This window comes from Ranitomeya variabilis, chromosome 2 (assembly GCF_051348905.1).
Source record: "Ranitomeya variabilis isolate aRanVar5 chromosome 2, aRanVar5.hap1, whole genome shotgun sequence".
Classification (NCBI taxonomy): Eukaryota; Metazoa; Chordata; class Amphibia; order Anura; family Dendrobatidae; genus Ranitomeya; species Ranitomeya variabilis.
Window position 1 is genome coordinate 39,711,663 of NC_135233.1, and position 20,471 is coordinate 39,732,133.

At 43.5% G+C, this 20,471-nt stretch overlaps 1 protein-coding gene across 3 annotated transcripts in view; it reads right to left on the reverse strand.

Annotated features, from left to right (window-relative positions):
• Positions 1 to 20,471, reverse strand: part of VASH2 (vasohibin 2) — a 72,608-nt gene that overhangs the window by 25,421 nt on the left and 26,716 nt on the right. For all 3 annotated transcript variants that reach the window (XM_077282290.1, XM_077282292.1, XM_077282291.1), the window contains exons 4-5: positions 12,192 to 12,248; positions 7,352 to 7,426 (exon numbers count right to left, since the gene is read on the reverse strand). In XM_077282290.1, coding sequence (XP_077138405.1) covers positions 7,352 to 7,426; positions 12,192 to 12,248 — 132 coding nt within the window. The remainder of the gene's footprint in view (positions 1 to 7,351; positions 7,427 to 12,191; positions 12,249 to 20,471) is intronic.

Here is a 20,471-nt window from a genome sequence, read left to right on the forward strand (position 1 = left end):
GCACAGGAACATTTTTTTTAAACACATCCAATTGTGGAAATTATTATTGTCCCAATATGTAGTGATTAAAATTAACTTTATTTGTGGAAAAAAACCCCTTTAAGTTGTATAATTCCATTGAGATTCAAGTGGACACATCGTCTATTTTTGGAGAACTCCTCGACATCAGCGCAACACTTACAACATGCAACACAACAACCACAAACTAATGAGGCTACAATATAAACACTGCAATTAGCGTTCTAGCAGCGCGAAAATCTCTTCAGGGCTACGTAAGTCACATGTATGTAGTACTGGCCGGGCCTGTCTTTCGGGATTGCTCGGACTTGTCCACACACACACACGTGCCGCTCAGATAATAACCCATTAAAAGGGAAGCCCTTCACCAGGACTGGCTGCGATTAGACTATGTCACTACCACATACAGCACTTCCCTCTTTATGTCTTCTTAGCAATATCCTTGGCAGTAAAAAAAAAGTCTAAAAAGACCCTCTAATGTTATAATGCGGATCATTTTTTTTTGTTTGTGCAGTTTTTTTTGTCTTTTTTTAAAAAATTTCAGCAATTAACTTGTTTGACTTGTTTTTGCGCTTTACAGGGTCTATCACATGTGTTAAATAATATATTATTAATAAATAATATTAATAATATATTATTAATTAATAATATTTTGATAGTTCGGACTTTCAGGGATTTAACAATCTTAAATATGTGTTTTCTTTATTTTTTTTATAAAGCAGAAAAATCGGGAAGAGTGATTCAAATGTTAATTTATTTATTTTTTATTTCACTTTATTTTCCCAGTCCCCTTGTGGGGACTTCAACCTGCAATCCTTTGATGACTTTTTTTCTCTGTACTGTAATAACAAAGCCCAGGTTGTGGATGAGCTTGAGATGAGTATCAAAGCAGTGATGGGGGGACCTCAGCAGACCCCCAGCAGCCTTTACAGCCCATCGACACCCCACAACCATGACCTAGTGGGCTAATAGCCACCCGCAACAGCGTGCCACTCAGATCACACGCCTGACATGCTGATGTCAGAGATTGACCTTGGCATAAAAGGAGTTAACAAGAACAATTGGGGCTAGCTCCGGTTGCTGCCATTAAAAAGAGGACGCCGGCTGTTTAAAAAAAAAAGCCGACAACCTCCATGTGTGGAGCCGACTCAGCTCCTTAGCCCATAGTTTATTTTCTACAAACGTAAAGGGGTATTCTTACTATACAAGATAGGAGCACTCATTTAATTTTAGATTGTCCCGCAGCTGTGATCTATGCGGGAATCTGACTGCAAAGGTTCACGTTCCCTGCAGCGCCCCCACAGGGGAAATGAATCATTACACGGTGATTATTAACCTCGATGTGCTGTATGTGACTTGCACAGGTCTGCTGAGTCCTCCGGAGACGGAGATAATCTTTGCGCCCATTTAGCTAATTAAGGAATGGAGTATATAAAAATTGGTTTCTACGCCCGACAGCCCCTTTAGGCTCATCTCTATAAAACCGCAGTTACAATCACACTTCGCAGTAGAACGTCAGCGGCACCGTCCAGTAAGTGACCTGATTAAGATGACATTTCACTAATCTGCTCGTCTCGCATTGATTGCAAACGCTCATTGTCCATCTCCTAGCAGCTAAGCTGCGTACACGTGACGGCGGCGCTGTCCCCGGACTGGATTCCAGCAGTCGACGGGACAAATCAAGAATCTAAAGAAACTTCTATAGCTCCGGGGAATGTAGTGGAAATAGCAACGAATGAATACAAATGGCTGCCCCCCTCTGTAAAGCTTCTCAGGCCGCAGAGGCTAAGGTGACGTCACTTAACTACTTCTCCATATGGCGCAGTAGGTAAAGACTTAAGCTGATCATGGGTACGCAGCTTACCCCCCTATAGGAATGAAAGGCTCCATCCTGAATCTCCAATATTACATAGGGTTATGTAAAATGTTCCATTATACGCCACGTACGTGAGCCCTTAAAGAATAACCATCGTTTTAATTTATTTTTTTCATTAAATCAATAGCACATGTGAAAATAAGAAACTTTGTAATTTATCTTATTAGAGAAATCTACTTCTTTCTCCTCCTGGACTAATCATTCATTCTCAATTAACAGGTAAAAATCTGTCTTCAGTGAATGCAGGCATTCCCATTACGGAGATAGCACATGACAGTTAGTGCTCATAGAGTTCTATGGAGAACTGTAACTGTTTTTCTCGGGAGAAATGTCTGTCCCCGCCTCTAGCTCCTCCACCTCCATAGAATTTTAAAAGCACCAACTGTCATCACCTATCTCAGTAATGGACAGATCGGTCTTCGCTGAATACAGATTTTACCCATGAATTGAGGATGAAAAATCAGTCTAAGAGGAAAAAGGAGCGGATTTTTTTGATAAGATATATTACAAAGTTGCTTATTTTCACGATTTTGAGAAATAAAATACAAGTTCTACGGAATCATTCTGCTCAGTTTCTCTTTCTCTAGACCGACTGTCCACAGATCGCACTGCATCAATGTGGCAGATTCTGATTTATTACCTATCAAAACCTATGAATGGATGAATAAAGCGCGATTTTTCTCCGACTCCCCTCAATGCAGCACTGTAGGGCGGCCATAACATAGAATGTTTCCTGCACTCCCACAATGTAAGTCGCTATTTGCAGTCTCAGCAGATGCGCCCCCTCTTCCCCCGCCGGGTTCAGACCGGGACACGCAATGGTCGTCCTTGTGAATAGGACACGTTCCCTTGTTATGTCGGACTTAGTCGAGTCATCATATTCTTAATACTCGGTAAGATTACCTCCTCGCAGGCTAATGGAAGGTGAACGAGACCATAAACGTCAAAACCAGAACGGCATCGAAAAGGAGCTACACCCAACACATTAGCTGTAACTGCCTGCACAAGTCATCCATCCTTATGTGTACAACAACAGGATAACCCACATATCTGACATTTCCAGCGGTGAGAATAAAAAAGGTGAATGTGGTCATAAACGTATTCATTCTCCACATCAAATCATGTCAAAATTCTCCTAATAGCATCATATCTGACATTCATCGCACTCTCACCCACAGTTCTGCACCGCTCTATATCTCCTCCCTTGTTCCTGTCTTCCTCCCTTCCCGTGCCCTCCGTTCCCCTAATGACCTAAGACTAACATCCTCCATTATCCGAACCTCCTGCTCCCATTTCCAAGACTTCTCTCGTGCTGCACCAATGCTCTGGAATGCTCTACCCCAGACAATCAGGTTATAAGCGTCCTCTAAAAAAAACCATCTCTTTAGACTGGCCTATCACCTTACCAATCTATCTATTCCCTGCTCTGCCTTCCTGACTCTTCCTCACAATCTGATTCCTTTTGTCATCCACATCCACACCCTCCATGCACTCAGTAGCACTTCATATCTGGTCATATACAAGTACAGGACAATGACCGGCTCATGCAGCGTTATTTGAAAACCTCTATGGTCCTTATTGTTGCACTCACACAACCGTATTTTACAGGTTTGTGCGCTGTCAGCGAAAAAAAAGGACAACCCATGGGGTTTGTTGTGCAAATTATATCTAGAAACAATCAACAAGCAGGCTAACAGTTTTTTAATAGTTTTGGGATCCTCAATTGGATCACCATCTTATATCTTCTGTGTGGCCAGAAACAAGTTTCATGGAGTGTATTACCCAGGAATATTTATCACCTATACTGTACAAAGCTGTGATTTCCCTAATGCTCGATGCCGCTCCATTCAAAGCCTGTAGGATGGGAAGAACAAGCTAAATGCTTTCTCCATCACACATGGTCAATATCATAGAGAGGAAGAAATAGACGCCATCGGAGAAAAATCTCTGTTAGGCCCAGTTGAACTTAACATAAACTATAATCTAAACGTCATAAGTGAAAATCTCCACAGAGGAGAAAAGAAATGAAATATATTCTGACTACCAGCAACCACCACTAGAGGGAGCTTACTGCATACAATACACTGAAGTTAACTATAAAACAGTACCCGGTAAACTCCTCAGCTCCCTCTAGTGGCAGTCAGAGGTTGTTTTTTTTTTCATTTAGCTTTATGTCTCAGCAGGAGACTTGGAGCTCTGTGTCCATTAAAAAAACATATAAAAAATATGCTTAAGTGTACCGATCATTTCAGGTAACTTATAAAAAGCTAGTATATGTTTGTACACAAGGAGTAGCACTATTTCTGATCATTATATGACTTGTATGAGACAGATTTAAGCAGTCTTACCCCTCTGTAGTTGTTCTAGAGGGTAAGGACTAGTTTTTATGGTGTCTCCTATATCCTATACAAAGTACACAGAAAAGAGAACATATTTTTCTACCTTATTTTCAGAAGCATCAGTCGTATGGAGGACATTATTAGGCAGTATCGAGCAGTGTAGCTATGAATCCAGGACTGGGGGTGAACGGAAACACATATGGTTTTGCTGCTTTCTAATCTCTGTGTGTCTCTCTACTTCTTTCCCACTCTGCTCCTCCTACCTCCCCTCTCCATAGATTTCTATGGGCAGCTGTAATCTGATCCCTCATTTCTCAACAGGCAGTTTTACTGCTTTTCTGAGTGAGTTTTGATCTCATGGGGCTTATAAATAATTTGGAACAACACATACTTTTTTGCTAAGACACATAGCAAAATGTTTTAAATTCACATTTACTATTGATTCGTGCAAAAAATTGTAGAAAAGTCAACAATTCTACAAATGTCTTGTTACATTTCCTGCAGGCTCGAATAACAGCATGAGCCTTTAAAAATGTTTCAGTGACAAAGCAAGGAATAGGAGAGATTCCCTCCGCAGATCTCAGCTTTATCCCATGTGCAGACCTGACTCCTGCATATGGGGGTGACCTTAAATGACTGTCGCAGGAGGCTGATCCTTGTTTAATACATTGCTGCAGCGGCTTTACAAAATGCCTCATTACTGAGGGACATCACATCCCGATGCTGGAAAATTCACTGCAGAATATGGGTCTAACAGAGCAAAGAAAGGACAGGAGCATTTCTGACGGCAATTTCCCGAGATCTAAGCCCAACTGTCCAGAAAAGTATTAAAATACTAAAGATGGGGAAGAAAGTGGAAAAAAGAAAAAACACGTAATAAACATGTAATAAAAAAACAACACAATCCTGCCATTATTTTCTCACCGTTTTTACGACGGTCTTTGTGCAGTAGAAATTACCCTAGGCAACATGATTCTCAGGGTCAGCATAATTACGGCAATAGAGGAAGAAAAGGAGGCGGAGGAAGAGGAAGAAGAGGATGAGGAGGAAGAGCAGGAAGATGAGGAGGAGGAAGAGGAGAAAAAGGAAAAAAAAGGATTTTAGTGAATTTAAAAAAATGTTAAACTTTATAAAAAAAATATTGTTTGTGTCACCATATACTGAGACCTATAACTAATGATTTTTTCCAAGAAGAGCTGGAGGAAGAAGAGGAGGAGGAGGAAGAAGAGGATGAGGAGGAAGAGGAAGAGAAAAAGAAAGAAGAGTCTGAAAAATAGCAAGAGGAAGAAGAGGAGGAGGATGAAGAGGAAGAGGAAGAAGAGGAGGAGAAAGAAGAGGAAGCAGAGGAGGAGGAGGAGAAAAAGGAAGAAGAGGAGGAAGAAGGTTAAGAGGAAGAAGAGGAGGCGGAAGAAGAGGAGGAGGATGAAGAGGAAGATGAAGAGGAAGAAGAGGAGGATAAAGAAGAGGAAGCAGAGAAGGAGGAGGAAGAGGAGGAGAAAAAGGACGAAGAGGAGGAAGAAGGCTAAGAGGAAGAAGAGGAGGCGGAAGAAGAGGATGAGTAGGAAGACGAGGAGGAAGATGAGAAAAAGAAAGAAGAGGAGGAGGATGAAGAGGAAGAAGAGGAGGATGAAGAGGATGATGAGGAAGAAGAGGAGGAGGAAGAAGTGGAGGAGGAAGAGGAGGAGAAAAAGGAAGAAGAGGAGGAGGAAGAAGACTAAGAGGAAGAAGAGGAGGAAGAAGAGGATGAGAAGGAAGAGAAGGAAGATGAGGAGGAGGAGAAAAAGGAAAAGGAGGATTTTAGTGAATTTAAAAAAGTTAAACTTTATAAAAAAAAATATTAATTTTTCCATCAATGAAGGTAGGAGGGCTTACAGCTGTAAGGGGTTAAGGTTTTCCTCCATAAACAATGTGCCATAAATATCTCATAGTCGGGGTCTAACCCGTAAAGATGTCTAGATATACCGATATATGTAAAAAATATATTGAAATGAGCGTGTAGTAACACAAAGTGAGTGATGAGACGATATTTTGTAGACTGTTGTATAATAGTAAATATGATCCTGATAATAAGGCGATGTGATGATATGGATGAAGGGTCCATGAGGTCTGGGCTCCGGCACCAATAGGAAAATGACAAAACAGAACTTTCTTTGTGCAATTAAAAATATGGTGAGAAAAAAACCCAAAAAGATAAAAAAGATTAAGGATTCATAACCTTATGTGTTTCGGGTCAGCAAACCTTATTCATAGCTGTGAATAAGAACTGCTAACATGAAACACGTTATTTAATCATTTTTATCTTTTTGTGCTGGAGCCTAGTCCTCATGGACCCTTCTTCCAATTCTGACCCGGATTCCAGCCTGGTGGGTTCCTACACTGCTTGCACCACACCAAGACCAAACAAGGTCTACCAGGATTCCTATATGAATACACACTGAATTTTCTGCATTGGAAGCGGATATTTTTCCTTTTCAAATGTAATTACATGTTAATCTAAAACTCTGTTGGTAATTTGATCACAACAATGAAGACAGCAGCAGGAGAAGAGTGTGATGACTTTATGGGAGGCAGTGACCTGTCTGCTTATGTAACAAGAGGACTGTACATGGAAGAATAGTGTGCTGATTTTGTGGGAGACAGTGGGAGACAGTGATCTGCTTAGCTGTGTGATTATGTGAGGACTGGGATGCTCATGACCAGGGCAGTATCATGAATTAGCAGAGTTTAAATACCCTATAGCCAATCAGATTTTAAGAATGATGACAGCAGAAGAAGAGTGTGTTAATCTTGTGGGAGGCAGTGACCTGTCCACTCATGTGATTATCTGAGGTCAGGGCTTTGCGTGTTCCATAAACAATTCCATGAAGTAGCAAAGGTTAGAACACCTGACTGACCATCAGACGTTTCTAAATGATGGCAGTAGAATAAGGGTGTTGTGACCTTGTAGAAGGCAATGACCTGTCCATTCATGTAAAAAGTATGTGAGGACTGGGCTGCACCCGACCAAAGCAATATCATGAATTCGCAGGGACTAGAAAATCAATTTCCCTTTTGGATATACGGTAAACACAGCAGAATTCTTGTAATAATGACGTCAGAGACTATAATGAAAGGATACATTCCCAGGATCACGGCTTCTAGACACTTAATAGGTAAGGATTCCCTGGTCATCTCCCGAGCCGTCTCCATTAACCTAGAAGAGAGAGTCAGATAGAGATATACACCATCTTCCTGGCAGAGACGACGAGACAGATGGTATCAACATGTGTCACGAGAGGCATCCAGCAACCATCCACACTCGGGGATTCCCATTATAAGGGAGTCTTTGTGTAACTGGGATCTGCGGGATTAGACTGTCAGCTGCCTGCAAACAAGTCACAAGAATCATCTGCTGACGGAAACCAGACCCGTTCTCCCTCACAGCCTCCATCAGTAGTGAATTAAGGAATTGTCAAGGTATATATATATATATATATATATATATATATATATATAATTATTATTACTATTATTTATTGTTATAGCGCCATTTATTCCATGGCGCTTTACATGTATATATATATATATATATATATATATATATATATATATATAATATATATATATATTTATTTACTTTACTCACTTATATAGCGCCATTAATTACACAGCGTTTTACAAACATCATCATCGCTGTCCCCATTGGGACTCACAATCTAGATTCCCTACCAGAATGTATTTGGCGTGAGGGGGGGTAACTGGAAAATAATATAACATATACAATAAATATATAATTTTTATATATATATATATATATATATATATATATATATATATATATATATATACAGTGCCTACAAGTAGTATTCAACCCCCTGCAGATTTAGCAGGTTTAATAAGATGCAAATAAGTTAGAGCCTTCAAACTTCAAACAAGAGCAGGATTTATTAACAGATGCATAAATCTTACAAACCAAAAAGTTTTGTTGCTCAGTTAAATTTTTATAAATTTTAAACATAAAAGTGTGGGTCAATTATTATTCAACCCCTAGGTTTAATATTTTGTGGAATAACCTTTGTTTGCAATTACAGCTAATAATCGTCTTTTATAAGACCTGATCAGGCCGGCACAGGTCTCTGGAGTTATCTTGGCCCACTCCTCCATGCAGATCTTCTCCAAGTTATCTAGGTTCTTTGGGTGTCTCATGTTGACTTTAATCTTGAGCTCCTTCCACAAGTTTTCAATTGTGTCAAGGTCAGGAGACTGACTAGACCACTGCAACACCTTGATTTTTTGCCTCTTGAACCAGGCCTTGGTTTTCTTGGCTGTGTGCTTTGGGTCGTTGTCTTGTTGGAAGATGAAATGACGACCCATCTTAAGATCCTTGATGGAGGAGTGGAGGTTCTTGGCAAAAATCTCCAGGTAGGCCGTGCTATCCATCTTCCCATGGATGCGGACCAGATGGCCAGGCCCCTTGGCTGAGAAACAGCCCCACAGCATGATGCTGCCACCACCATGCTTGACTGTAGGGATGGTATTCTTGGGGTCGTATGCAGTGCCATCCAGTCTCCAAACGTCACGTGTGTGGTTGGCACCAAAGATCTCGATCTTGGTCTCATCAGACCAGAGAACCTTGAACCAGTCAGTCTCAGAGTCCTCCAAGTGATCATGAGCAAACTGTAGACGAGCCTTGACCTGACGCTTTGAAAGTAAAGGTACCTTACGGGCTCGTCTGGAACGGAGACCATTGCGGTGGAGTACGTTACTTATGGTATTGACTGAAACCAATGTCCCCACTGCCATGAGATCTTCCCGGAGCTCCTTCCTTGTTGTCCTTGGGTTAGCCTTGACTCTTCGGACAAGCCTGGCCTCAGCACGGGAGGAAACTTTCAAAGGCTGTCCAGGCCGTGGAAGGCTAACAGTAGTTCCATAAGCCTTCCACTTCCGGATGATGCTCCCAACAGTGGAGACAGGTGGGCCCAACTCCTTGGAAAGGGTTTTGTACCCCTTGCCAGCCTTGTGACCCTCCACGATCTTGTCTCTGATGGCCTTGGAATGCTCTTTTGTCTTTCCCATGTTGACCATGTTTGAGTGCTGTTCACAAGTTTGGGGAGGGTCTTAAATAGTCAGAAAAGGCTGGAAAAAGAGATAATTAATCCAAACATGTGAAGCTCATTGTTCTTTGTGCCTGAACTACTTCTTAATACTTTAGGGGAACCAAACAGAATTCTGGTGGGTTGAGGGGTTGAATAATAAATGACCCTCTGAAAAGACTTTTCACAATTTAAAAAAAAAATAAACAAAGAAATAACATTCTTTTTTACTGCAGTGCATTTCACACTTCCAGGCTGATCTACAGTCCAAATGTCAAAATGCCAAGTTAATTCCAAATGTGTAAACCTGCTAAATCTGCAGGGGGTTGAATACTACTTGTAGGCACTGTATATATATATATATATATATATATATATATATATATATATATATATATATATATATTTATTTTATATATGTATATATATACATGCAGGGGCGTAACTACCGCGGTCGCAGCGGTCGCAGCTGCGACGGGGCCCAGACTACTTAGGGGCCCCATGGACAGGAGTGAATGAGAATGAAATGACCCATGATTGATGATGATCCCACCATTTGTGAGTGACCCGCAGCAGGGAGCCGTCACCGCTCTCTAATTATACTTACCTACTCCCGGCACGGTCCCTGGACATCCCTGCTTCTTCCAGCGCTGCAGATTCTTCCTGCACTGAGCGGTCACATGGTCCCGCTCATTACAGAAATGAATATGCAGCTCCACCTCCCATAGGGGTGGAGCCGCATATTCATTTCTGTATTGAACGGTAACTGTGACCGCTCAATACAGGAAGAATCTGCAGCGCTGGAAGAAGCAGGGACGTCCAGGGACCGTGCCGGGAGTAGGTGAGTATACAGCACTGCGCAGCGCTGCACGATATTTACCGTTCCTCGTTCCGGTGCGGCTCTGTCATCAGCGTCCTCTGGCAGTGACGCTCAGGTCAGAGGGCGCGGTGACGTAGTCAGTGCGCGCCCTCTGCTGAACGTCAGTGCCGAAGACGGAGCCGCACGAGGAGCAGCCAGGTAAATATTGAAAGTGCCGGGGGTCCTGAGCGAAGAGAGAGAGGTGAGGTGAGTATGTGATTTATTTTTTTTATGGCAGCAAAAGCATAAGGGCCAAGTGACTGTACGGAGCATTTTATGGGGCCATAACGCTTGTGCAGCGCCAGCACTATAAGGGGCAGTGACTGTGCGGAGCATCTTACGGGGCCATAACACTTGTGCAGCACTATAAGGGGCAGTGGCTGTGCGGAGCATCTTATGGGGCCATAACAATTGTGCAGCATTATAAGGGGCAGTGGCTATACGGAGCATTTTATGGGGCCATAACACTTGTGCAGCGCCAGCACTATAAGGGGCAGTGGCTGTGCGGAGCATCTTATGGGGCCATAACAATTGTGCAGCACTATATGGGGCAAGTGACTGTGTGGAGCATCTTATGGGGCCTTAACAATTGTGCAGCACTATAAGGGGCAGTGGCTTTGCGGAGCATCTTATGGGGCCATAACAATTGTGCAGCACTATATGGGGCAAGTGGCTGTGCGGAGCATCTTATGGGGCCATAACAATTGTGCAGCACTATATGGGGCAAGTGACTGTACGGAGCATCTTATGGGGCCATAACAATTGTGCAGCACTATATGGGGCAAGTGACTGTGCGGAGCATCTTATGGGGCCATAACACTTGTGCAGCACTATAAGGGGCAGTGACTGTGCGGAGCATCTTATGGGGCCATAATGAACGGTGCAGAGCATTATATATGGCACAGCTTTATATGGAGTATCTATGGGGCCATAATGACCGGTGCAGAGCATAATACATGGCACAGCTTTCTATGGAGCATCTATGGGGCAATAATGAACGGTGCAGAGCATTATATATGGCACAGCTTTCTATGGAGCATCTATGGGGCCATAATGAACGGTGCAGAGCATTATATATGGGGCAGCTTTATATGGAGCATCTATGGGGCAATAATAAACGGTATGGAGCACCATGAGGGGGGCTGCATTGTATTCTATGGGGGTTACATTGAGTTGTATGGCAGGGCTGCGGGGGGGGCCCCATTTGGAAGTTCGCACCGGGGCCCATAACTTTGTAGTTACGCCACTGTATACATACATACATACATATAAACTCGTTACATGTCATTTACTAATTCTCACTGATATTTATAAATACACACATACTCCTACATATCAGCTAATCATTAGTAATGAGCCTTGGAAGCGTCCGAATCCTCTTTTTCCCATGTCTCAAAGCTCTTTTTATGCAGTTAAATGACCCAAACTGATTGCAGAGTGCTCCCTAAAAACACACTACTAATCGCTGCCTCCATTCTGCAGAAAGTGACGTTTTAATCAAGTATGCCAATTACTGTGATCGGTGCACCCAGGGTGTGGCCGAGAAGCTTTCTGCATTTGTTTTGCATGCCCCGCCCTCTTCATGGTGATTGAGCAATGAGGGAGGAGGGACATGCAAAATCAGTGGGCGGAGCGGTGCTGAAAGCTTCTTGGCCACACCCAGGGTGCACTGGAGACCCTAAATAACATATTTGATTTGATTTCTGTAGAAAGGAGGCGGTGATTCCCTGGAGGTGCCATTTTTATGAGGGATCCGTGCCTACAAGGCCATGTGCTTAGTTTAGGCTGTCAGCTTGGACTCACAGACTCCCCGTAACCCCAAATCTCACAGCCACTTGTATCCCATACAGTGTTTGCCAGGCAGCAATTTCATGGAAAAGTAACTTAGATAATTCTATGAGAAACAGATGTCACATAGGTGAACAGGACTGGAGCGCTCCGCACGTTCAGTGGCAGACGCTAGGAATTGGGAAGGCATTGTGGGAACGCTTCAAGCAGATGTTTGATAATAATAAAACATTTCTTACCCACTGATCGGTCGCGTCTTTCTAATTTCAAAGAACTGCGTTCCAGTGTGGTTGTATCTGAGTTTCTGACATTAAGGAGAAATAACTAAAACTGATGTAAACAGCAGGAGAAATGGTAGAAATACAACTCTGCTAAGACATACATATCAATAGTAGTCAGGTTTGAAGACCCTATGACAACACTTCCTGTCTCAGCTCTGACCTGGTACAGCCTTGCATAGGGGCACAGAGGGCACCCCCTGGAGACATAGTCTGTGCCCTCCTGATTGGATGTATCACAGGTTGAGAGATCAGGGTCTGTGCCACACAACCATGTATATACGTATGGGACTCCCAGACACAGAGGAGTGCAGTGGTCGGTTATCTCCGACAGTCCCATAAAAACTATATGGAACAGTGGTACAAATGCTTCATTCAGACAGAGCTCTGAGTCTAAGATATTCCGTGGGGATGTGCACATGTCCGAATTTTTCTTTGGTCCACAAAAAAAAAAACCCAGAAGTGTCCAATTTTGATCCGTGTGCCGGATCAAAATTGGCAATGTAAGTCTATGGGTTTGTGAAAAAAATTGGACTGCAGTCGGGTGACATCTGAGTGCAGTCTGATTTTCACAGACTGAGAAAATGGAGTCATTTTTCTTCTCTCAACGTCCTAGAAAAAATTATGACACTCTGATCAAACTCATCGGACAATTTCTTTGAGATAAGGAGAAAGTGGTCGTGTGATCCTACCCAAAGAGAGGGTCTCATGTGAGGGACTTACCTCTTCAGGGTCCATTTCTGCTAACAAGACTTTTGGGCAAAGCTAAAGAAGAATGTGGCCAATTTACTTTTTTTGATAAAACAACCTGTTTTGACAACAGAAATCTTCTCCATCAATTAGAACAATTGTATCAAATGCTTTATATATTTCTAAATCTTTTTCCCTTAGAAACAGCGCCACTCTTGTGCACAGGATGTGCCAAGTATTGCAGCTCAATTATATTCTAGCACATAGGGCTGAGCTGCCATACCAGACACTGCCTATGGACAAGTAGTGGGGAAGACAAGCCCTTTATTTCATCTGATACAATGTCCTTTTTCTGTCTGTCCGGAAAACTTTTTGAATGGATTTTGTATTAAGGAAACAGCTGGTTTCCAGCAGAGGGAAGAGGCAAGAAAAGCAGCTGCAGGCTGGCATCTCTGCCAGATGACGTGACATGCCAAATCATGATGGAGGGTATTGACCGGGGCGGCTCCTGGCACCAGAGCAAAACTGTCCCAGTGACAAATGAGGTCGAGTACGCAGCAATATGCCGACTGTCCAACAGAGAGGAGCCGCCGTGTCTTCAGAAGGTGCGAGCAGCCCAGTGCTAAAGAGAGAGATATGTGCTACATCACTCACTCCGGGAAACTAAAGGAGCCCAAAACCTAAAGATAAAAGTCTAGCAGCATTATTCTATAGCTAAGCCTGGATATTATTATTATTATTATTTATTTTTATTTTTTTCATTTTAAGATGTAGAAAAGGGAAAATGGGCAGATGCAAAAGTCTGTGCACCCTTGGGGATTTATGTGCTCAGATAACTCTAACCAAGGTGTCAGACCATAATTAGCCTCTTACGGTTATGGCTTGTTCACTGTCATTGTTAGAAAAGGCCAAGTGATGCAAATCTCTCAGTTTTATAAAAAAACAAAACAAAAAAAAACAGCCTCCTCTCACAGCAGCCATGCATTCTTCTAAGCAGCTGCCTAGCACTCTGAAAATGAAAATGGTTGAGGCCCACAAAGCAGGAGAAGGCTATAATAATATAGCAGTGTTTTCAAGTTACCCTTTCTTCAGTTTGAAATGTAATTAAGAAATGGAAGTTACCATGAACAGTGGAGGTCAAGATAAGGTCTGGAAGACCAAGCAAAATTTCAGTGAGAACTGCTTGTATGTAGGATTGCTAGCGAGGCAAATCGGAATCCCAGCTTGACTGCGAAAGACCTTCAACAGATGTAGCAGACTCTGGAACTGTGGTACATTGTTGTACTGTTCAGAGACACCTGTACAAATATGGTCTTCATGGAAGAGTCATCACCAGAAGAAAATCTCTCCTGCGTCCTCACTATAAAATTCAGAGTCAGAAGTATGAAAAAGAACATCTAAACAAGCCTAATGCATTTGGGAAAGAAGTCCTGTGGACCGATGATATATAAAATAGAACACAGAGAGCATTTCACGGGTAGAGGGAAGAATGGATTCAATAAAATGTCAACAAATTTTTGATGCAAACATAACACCATCTGTAAAAAAAAAGCTGAAGGTGAAAAGAGGGTGGCTTCTACACATGGATAATGATCCTAAACACACGTGAAAATCCACAATAGACGACCTCAAAAGGCGCAAGATGAAGGTTTTACAATGGCCCTTACAGTCCCACGATCTGAACATCATTGAAAATCTGTGGCTAGACCTCAAAATAGCAGAGGATGCAAGGAATCTCACAGAACTGGAAGAATTCTCTAAGGAAGAATAGATGAAAGTCCCTCAAACAAGAATTGAAAGACTCTTGTCTTGCTACAAAAAGCGTTTACAAGCTGTGATACTTGCAAAATGGGGCGGTACTAGGTACTAAGTGTACAGGGTGCACAAACTTTGGCATCGGCCCATGTTCCTTTTTGGAATTTGTAAAATGTAAAGGTGACAATATATTTTTTTTTTTGCCTAAAATACAAAGAAAATGTGTCATCTCTAACTTTAGGCCTTTTAGAGATCATTTCATCTGCAACTTGCTTAACTCTTCACAATAACAGTAATTTTGAACAGGATTGCCCAAAGTGTTATGTAGAGCCCCCACTGCCGCAGGGCCGAGGGGTACCCGGTACCGGGCCTCTCAGTCTCTGCTCTGGGATTGTCACAGTGGCTAGACCCGGTCCGTGACCCTGCTGAGGGGCGTACAATGAAGGTGGAGGTATGGTGATGATGTTATGGTGCGGTGAAGTGCCGGTTGCAGTAAATAACGAGGACACCAGGTTGCAGTCTCTTTACCTCTTTACTGAAGGCTTCAGGATCCTCAATCCGGAATACGGTTAACCAGGCTGTGCAAGTCCGGCCGGTCCGATGGCACCTCCAGAGTTCCCTTTGCAGGTGGAAATCTGTGCCTACCTTCTAGCGCTTGTGTGTTGTGGTCCTCCCCTGCTGTGCTTACGGGATAGTACCCCACAACTGTTGTGTCTGTTTCTCGTGTTCCCTCACAACTTGATTCTGATGTTCTTCCTCGTCCCCCAGATGATATGGCTAGGACGCACCCGTATGACGGGTAGGCCCGGAGTTCTTCCTGGACTCTAGTGTCGCCCTTCTCCTGTTGTTGCCCCCCTATGTCTTCGTAGGTGATTCGTGTGAGACAGCCCGCCTATAGCTGACTGTCCTGCCGTAGGTTTCAAGTATTGCTTGGAGCCTAATACTTCCTCGGCGTTCCGGCCACTGGCTACGCGCCTCAGTAGGATGTTGCCTCGTCTTACAGCACGACTCCTACAGGTATTTCTCTGTTGCGTTGATCTCGTTTCTCACTCAGCACAATAAACCTCGCTTCTTGTCCTTTCTTAGGGCACCGCCGCGATCAAGTGCAGGCGCGGTCCCGTAATGTTCTCTCTGTTCGCTAGGCCTCTGTCAGGATCCCACCCCTGACAGGGACCCCCCTGAGTCTCTCCCCGCAACACCCCCTGCCACGGGATGTTGCCTGTTCGTTCCCCAGTCAGCTTTCTGTCTAACTTCCTATCCAACCCCCAGTTTTACCAGATTGTGAGGAGTGGCCTAATACATAGTACCCTTAGCTCCCCCTGGAGGCCAGACTGTGAAGTGTATTGGTGTCTGTGATACCTGGTCAGGTGAACTCCTTCAGTGCCATCAAACGTACCACAGCCCCCCTTAGTGGCGGAGCATCAGTACTGCAACGACCAGGACTCTGGGGCGCTGCAGTTACATGGATAGATAGATAGATAGATAGATAGATAGATAGATAGATAGATAGATAGATAGATAGATAGATAGATAGATAGATCGATCGATCCCTGGGGGTCCGGGCTGCTTAGACCCAGATATTCTATAGAATGTGGTCCTGAGTGGAGCAGTAGTGAGGATGTGGGACCACCACTTCTTTGGATAGCAGTGGTTACTACAATATTCACACATGGGACTTTGCAAACCCCCTTTTTGGTCTTGATGAAGGTCCCAGTGTTTGGATCCCCAGCGATCATCCTCTGGATCGATGATCTGTGTTGTGCTGACAATGTCTATGTCCGGGTTCAGATGTGAATATTTCATATATTCCATGGTTGGTATACAGACCACAATGCCCGGATTTACCACAGATCTCCCAATCCAAACTTATAACTTCTTAGACAAATTTGAGGCTGTAAATTCGGGTTGCCGTTCATATCCAGACAGTGAAATATACCTGTGTGAACGCGGCCTGACACAGGGGCAGGGTGAATAAGCCTTATTTTGTAACGAGTTGTGACCAGGATAATAAGCTTTCAGCCTATAGGACAGAGTTCCCATTCAATGACTGAGGCCACGTTCACACGTTCAGTATTTGGTCAGTGTTGTACCTCAGTATTTGTAGCCAAAACCAGGAGTGGGTGATAAATCCAGAAGTGGTGACGTGTTTCTATTATACTTTCTTCTGATTGTTCCACTCCTGGTTTTGGCTTATAAATACTGATGGAAAATATTGAACATGTGAACTTGGCCAGAGAATAAATCCTAAACATAGTGAGAAAAATATTTATAATTGAGAGTCCTCAGTGGTTGATACCTTTTAATGGCTAACTGAAAAGATGGTCACAGATTGCAAGCTTTCGAGACTACACAGGTCTCTTCATCAGGCATAGACTAAAAGAAATTCGGGGAAATCACATATTTATACACAACATAGCACAGAGAAAAAACAAAAAACCATGGATAAGACAGGTGACATGAAGCAGAATTACCATGAGCGATAAACAGTTATGTCCATAAATATTGGACCAGTTCTTAGATAAGGAATGTTTTATTGTCCTCTCATTGGGGTCAGGTTCTGTTGTGATGACCCCACATGGTCTGAGGGGCAAGTTCCTTAATTCCTTAGTTGATGTAAAAAGAATTGATCTATCTGTGGCAATACATTTTTGTCTCCCCAATCATAACATTATGGACATGAAATTACTTGTTTTAAAAGGTAACTTCAAATCTCAAAGAGACAGAAGAATACGGGAATACTAGATGGTGGCCCGATTCTAACGCATCGGGTATTCTAGAATATGTATGTATGTATATAGCAGCCACATAGTATATAGCACAGGCCACGTAGTATATAGGAGTCATGTAGTATATAGCAGACAAATACTACGTGGCCTGTGCTATATACTATGTGGCTGCTATATACATGCATACGTATTGTAGAATACCCGATGCGTTAATACAGGCCACGCAATATATAACAGTGGCCACGCAGTATATAACACAGCCTACGCAGTATATAACACAGCCCATGTACTATATAACACAGCCCACACAGTATATAGCAGCCACGCAGTATATAACACTGGCCACATAGTATATAACACAGGCCGCACAGTATATAACACAGCCCACGCAGTATATAACACTGCCCACGTAATATATAGCACAGCCCACGCAGTACAAAACACAGCCCACATAGTATCTAACACTGGCCACGTAGTATATAGCAGCCACGCAGTATATAACACAGCCCACGTAGTACACAGCAGTGTGGGCACCATATCCCTGTTAAAAAAAATAATTAAAAAAATAGTTATATAATCACCCACCGGGATCCAGCGAAGCACTGGCGATGAGCGCGCAGCTGCCGCCATCTTCCGTTCCCAGGATGCATTGTGAAATTACCCAGATGACTTAGCGGTCTTGCGAGACCGCTAAGTCTTCTGGGTAATTTCGCAATGCATCTCTGGGAACGGAAGATGGCGGCAGCCGCGCGCACCTCGATGGAAGGTGAGAATAGCAGGTTTTTGGCTTTTTTATTATTTTTAACATGACATCTTTTTACTATTGATTCCGCATAGGCAGCATCAATAGAAAAAAGTTGGGGACACACAGGGTTAATAGCAGCGATAATGGAGTGCTTTACCCGCGGCATAACGCAGTCCGTTACCGCTGGCATTAACCCTGTGTGAGCGCTGACTGGAGGGGAGTATGGAGCGGGCACCGGGCTCTGACTGCAGGGGAGTAGGGAGGGACTAAATGGACTGTGGCCGTCGCTGATTGGTCGCAGCAGCCATGACAGGCAGCTGGCGAAACCAATCAGCGACGCGGGATTTCCATGACGGAAGTTGCAGACAGACAGAAGGACAGACAGAAAGACGGAAGTACCCCTTAGACAATTATATATATAGATAAGCTGATGATGACATTTGACACTCTCTGTGCAGGAATGAATGTGTCGCATGGATTTATGTCTTTTTACATCAACTAAGGAACTAAGGGTACTGTCACACAGTGCAATTTTCGTCGCTACGACGGCACGATCCGTGACGTCGCAGCGTCATATGAGTATCGCTCCAGCGTCGTAGACTGCGGTCACACTTTGCAATCACGGCGCTGGAGCGATGCCGAAGTCCCCGGGTAACCAGGGTAAACATCGGGTTACTAAGCGCAGGGCCGCACTTAGTAACCCGATGTTTACCCTGGTTACCAGCGTAAACGTTAAAAAAACAAACAGTACATACTTACATTCCGGTGTCTGTCCCCCGGCGTTCTGCTTCTCTGCACTGTGTAAGCACCATAGCCAGAAAGCAGAGCGGTGACGTCAGACGTCACCGCTGTGCTCGCTGTCCGGCCGGCAGGCGCTCACACAGTGCAGAGAAGCTGAGACGCCGGAGGACAGACACCGGAATGTAAGTATGTACTGTTTGTTTTTTTAACGTTTACGCTGGTAACCAGGGTAAACATCGGGTTACTAAGTGCGGCCCTGCGCTTAGTTACCCGATGTTTACCCTGGTTACAAGCGAACACATCGCTGGATCGGTGTCACACACAACGATCCAGCGATGTCAGCGGGTGATCAAGCGACGAAAGAAAGTTCCAAACGATCTGCTACGACGTACGATTCTCAGCGTGATGTCTGATCGCAGTAGCGTGTCAGACACAGCGATATCGTAACGATATCGCTAGAACGTCACGAATCGTGCCGTCGTAGCGATCAAAATTGCACTGTGTGACAGTACCCTAAGGAATTTGCCCCTCAGACCATGTGGGGTCATCGTAACAGAACCAGACCCCAATCAGAGGACAATAAAACATTCCTTATCTATGAACTGGTCCAATATTTATGGACATAACTGTTTATCACTCATGGTAATTCTGCTTCATGTCACCTGTTTTATCCATGTTTTTTTGTTTTTTCTCTGTGCTATGTTGTGTATAAATATGTGATTCTCCAGAATTTCTTTTAGTCTGTGCCTGATGAAGAGACCTGAGTAGTCTTGAAAGCTTGCAACTTGTTACCATCTTTTCAGTTAGCCATTAAAAGGTTTCAACCACTGAGGACTCTCAATTCTAAATATGTTTCTATCTACTGGCTAACACGGTACCAAGATATATATCTTTCCTGTGTAAACATAGTGAGGAAATTATACCCAAAGTATATTGGGAAACCGAATAAACTTTTCATAAAGGCAATCCTTTACACAACTATATGGTGCCGCAGCTTAGAAATGTAATGGCAACTTGAAAACTTTACAGCCACTCGCTAACTTTGCAGCAGCACACTTTACAGCAGCTTGACAGATCCTTCCTCTTAAGGTGGTCTGCACGAACTGAAGCCTTACATCTGCTCCCCGCTATCCAGCGCTTATGTGCGACTTGTAAATACTTCCCAGCTGTTCATACAAATCATCATGAGCAATATGTAACTTCACCTTAAAGTGACCCTTCTTCTGGATCCTGAAAAGATCACAATGGAAATCACTGTTCTTGGTATTAAGGGGAACCTGTACCAGAAATGAGAAAAGCTAGAAAACTTTATAGAAAACTTCGTAAACAGCGGCGTGCTATGTGCTCCTAACCCGCCAAGTCTTCCCTCTGCAGCGCCCACTCTTGCCCGTTTTCCCGTTTTCTCTGCAGCTGCATCCCCCTCCTCCCTCACCTTCCTGTCTTCTATTTAGTAAATGACGCTAGTGCCTCAACAGAAAATAAAAAAAAATCCCGCTGTAGTCACCTGTTACAGTGCCCCCGCTCCAGTGGTGATGCTGGTGGTCCCTGGTGTCTGTTTTTACACTCCGGGGGGCATGAAGTGGT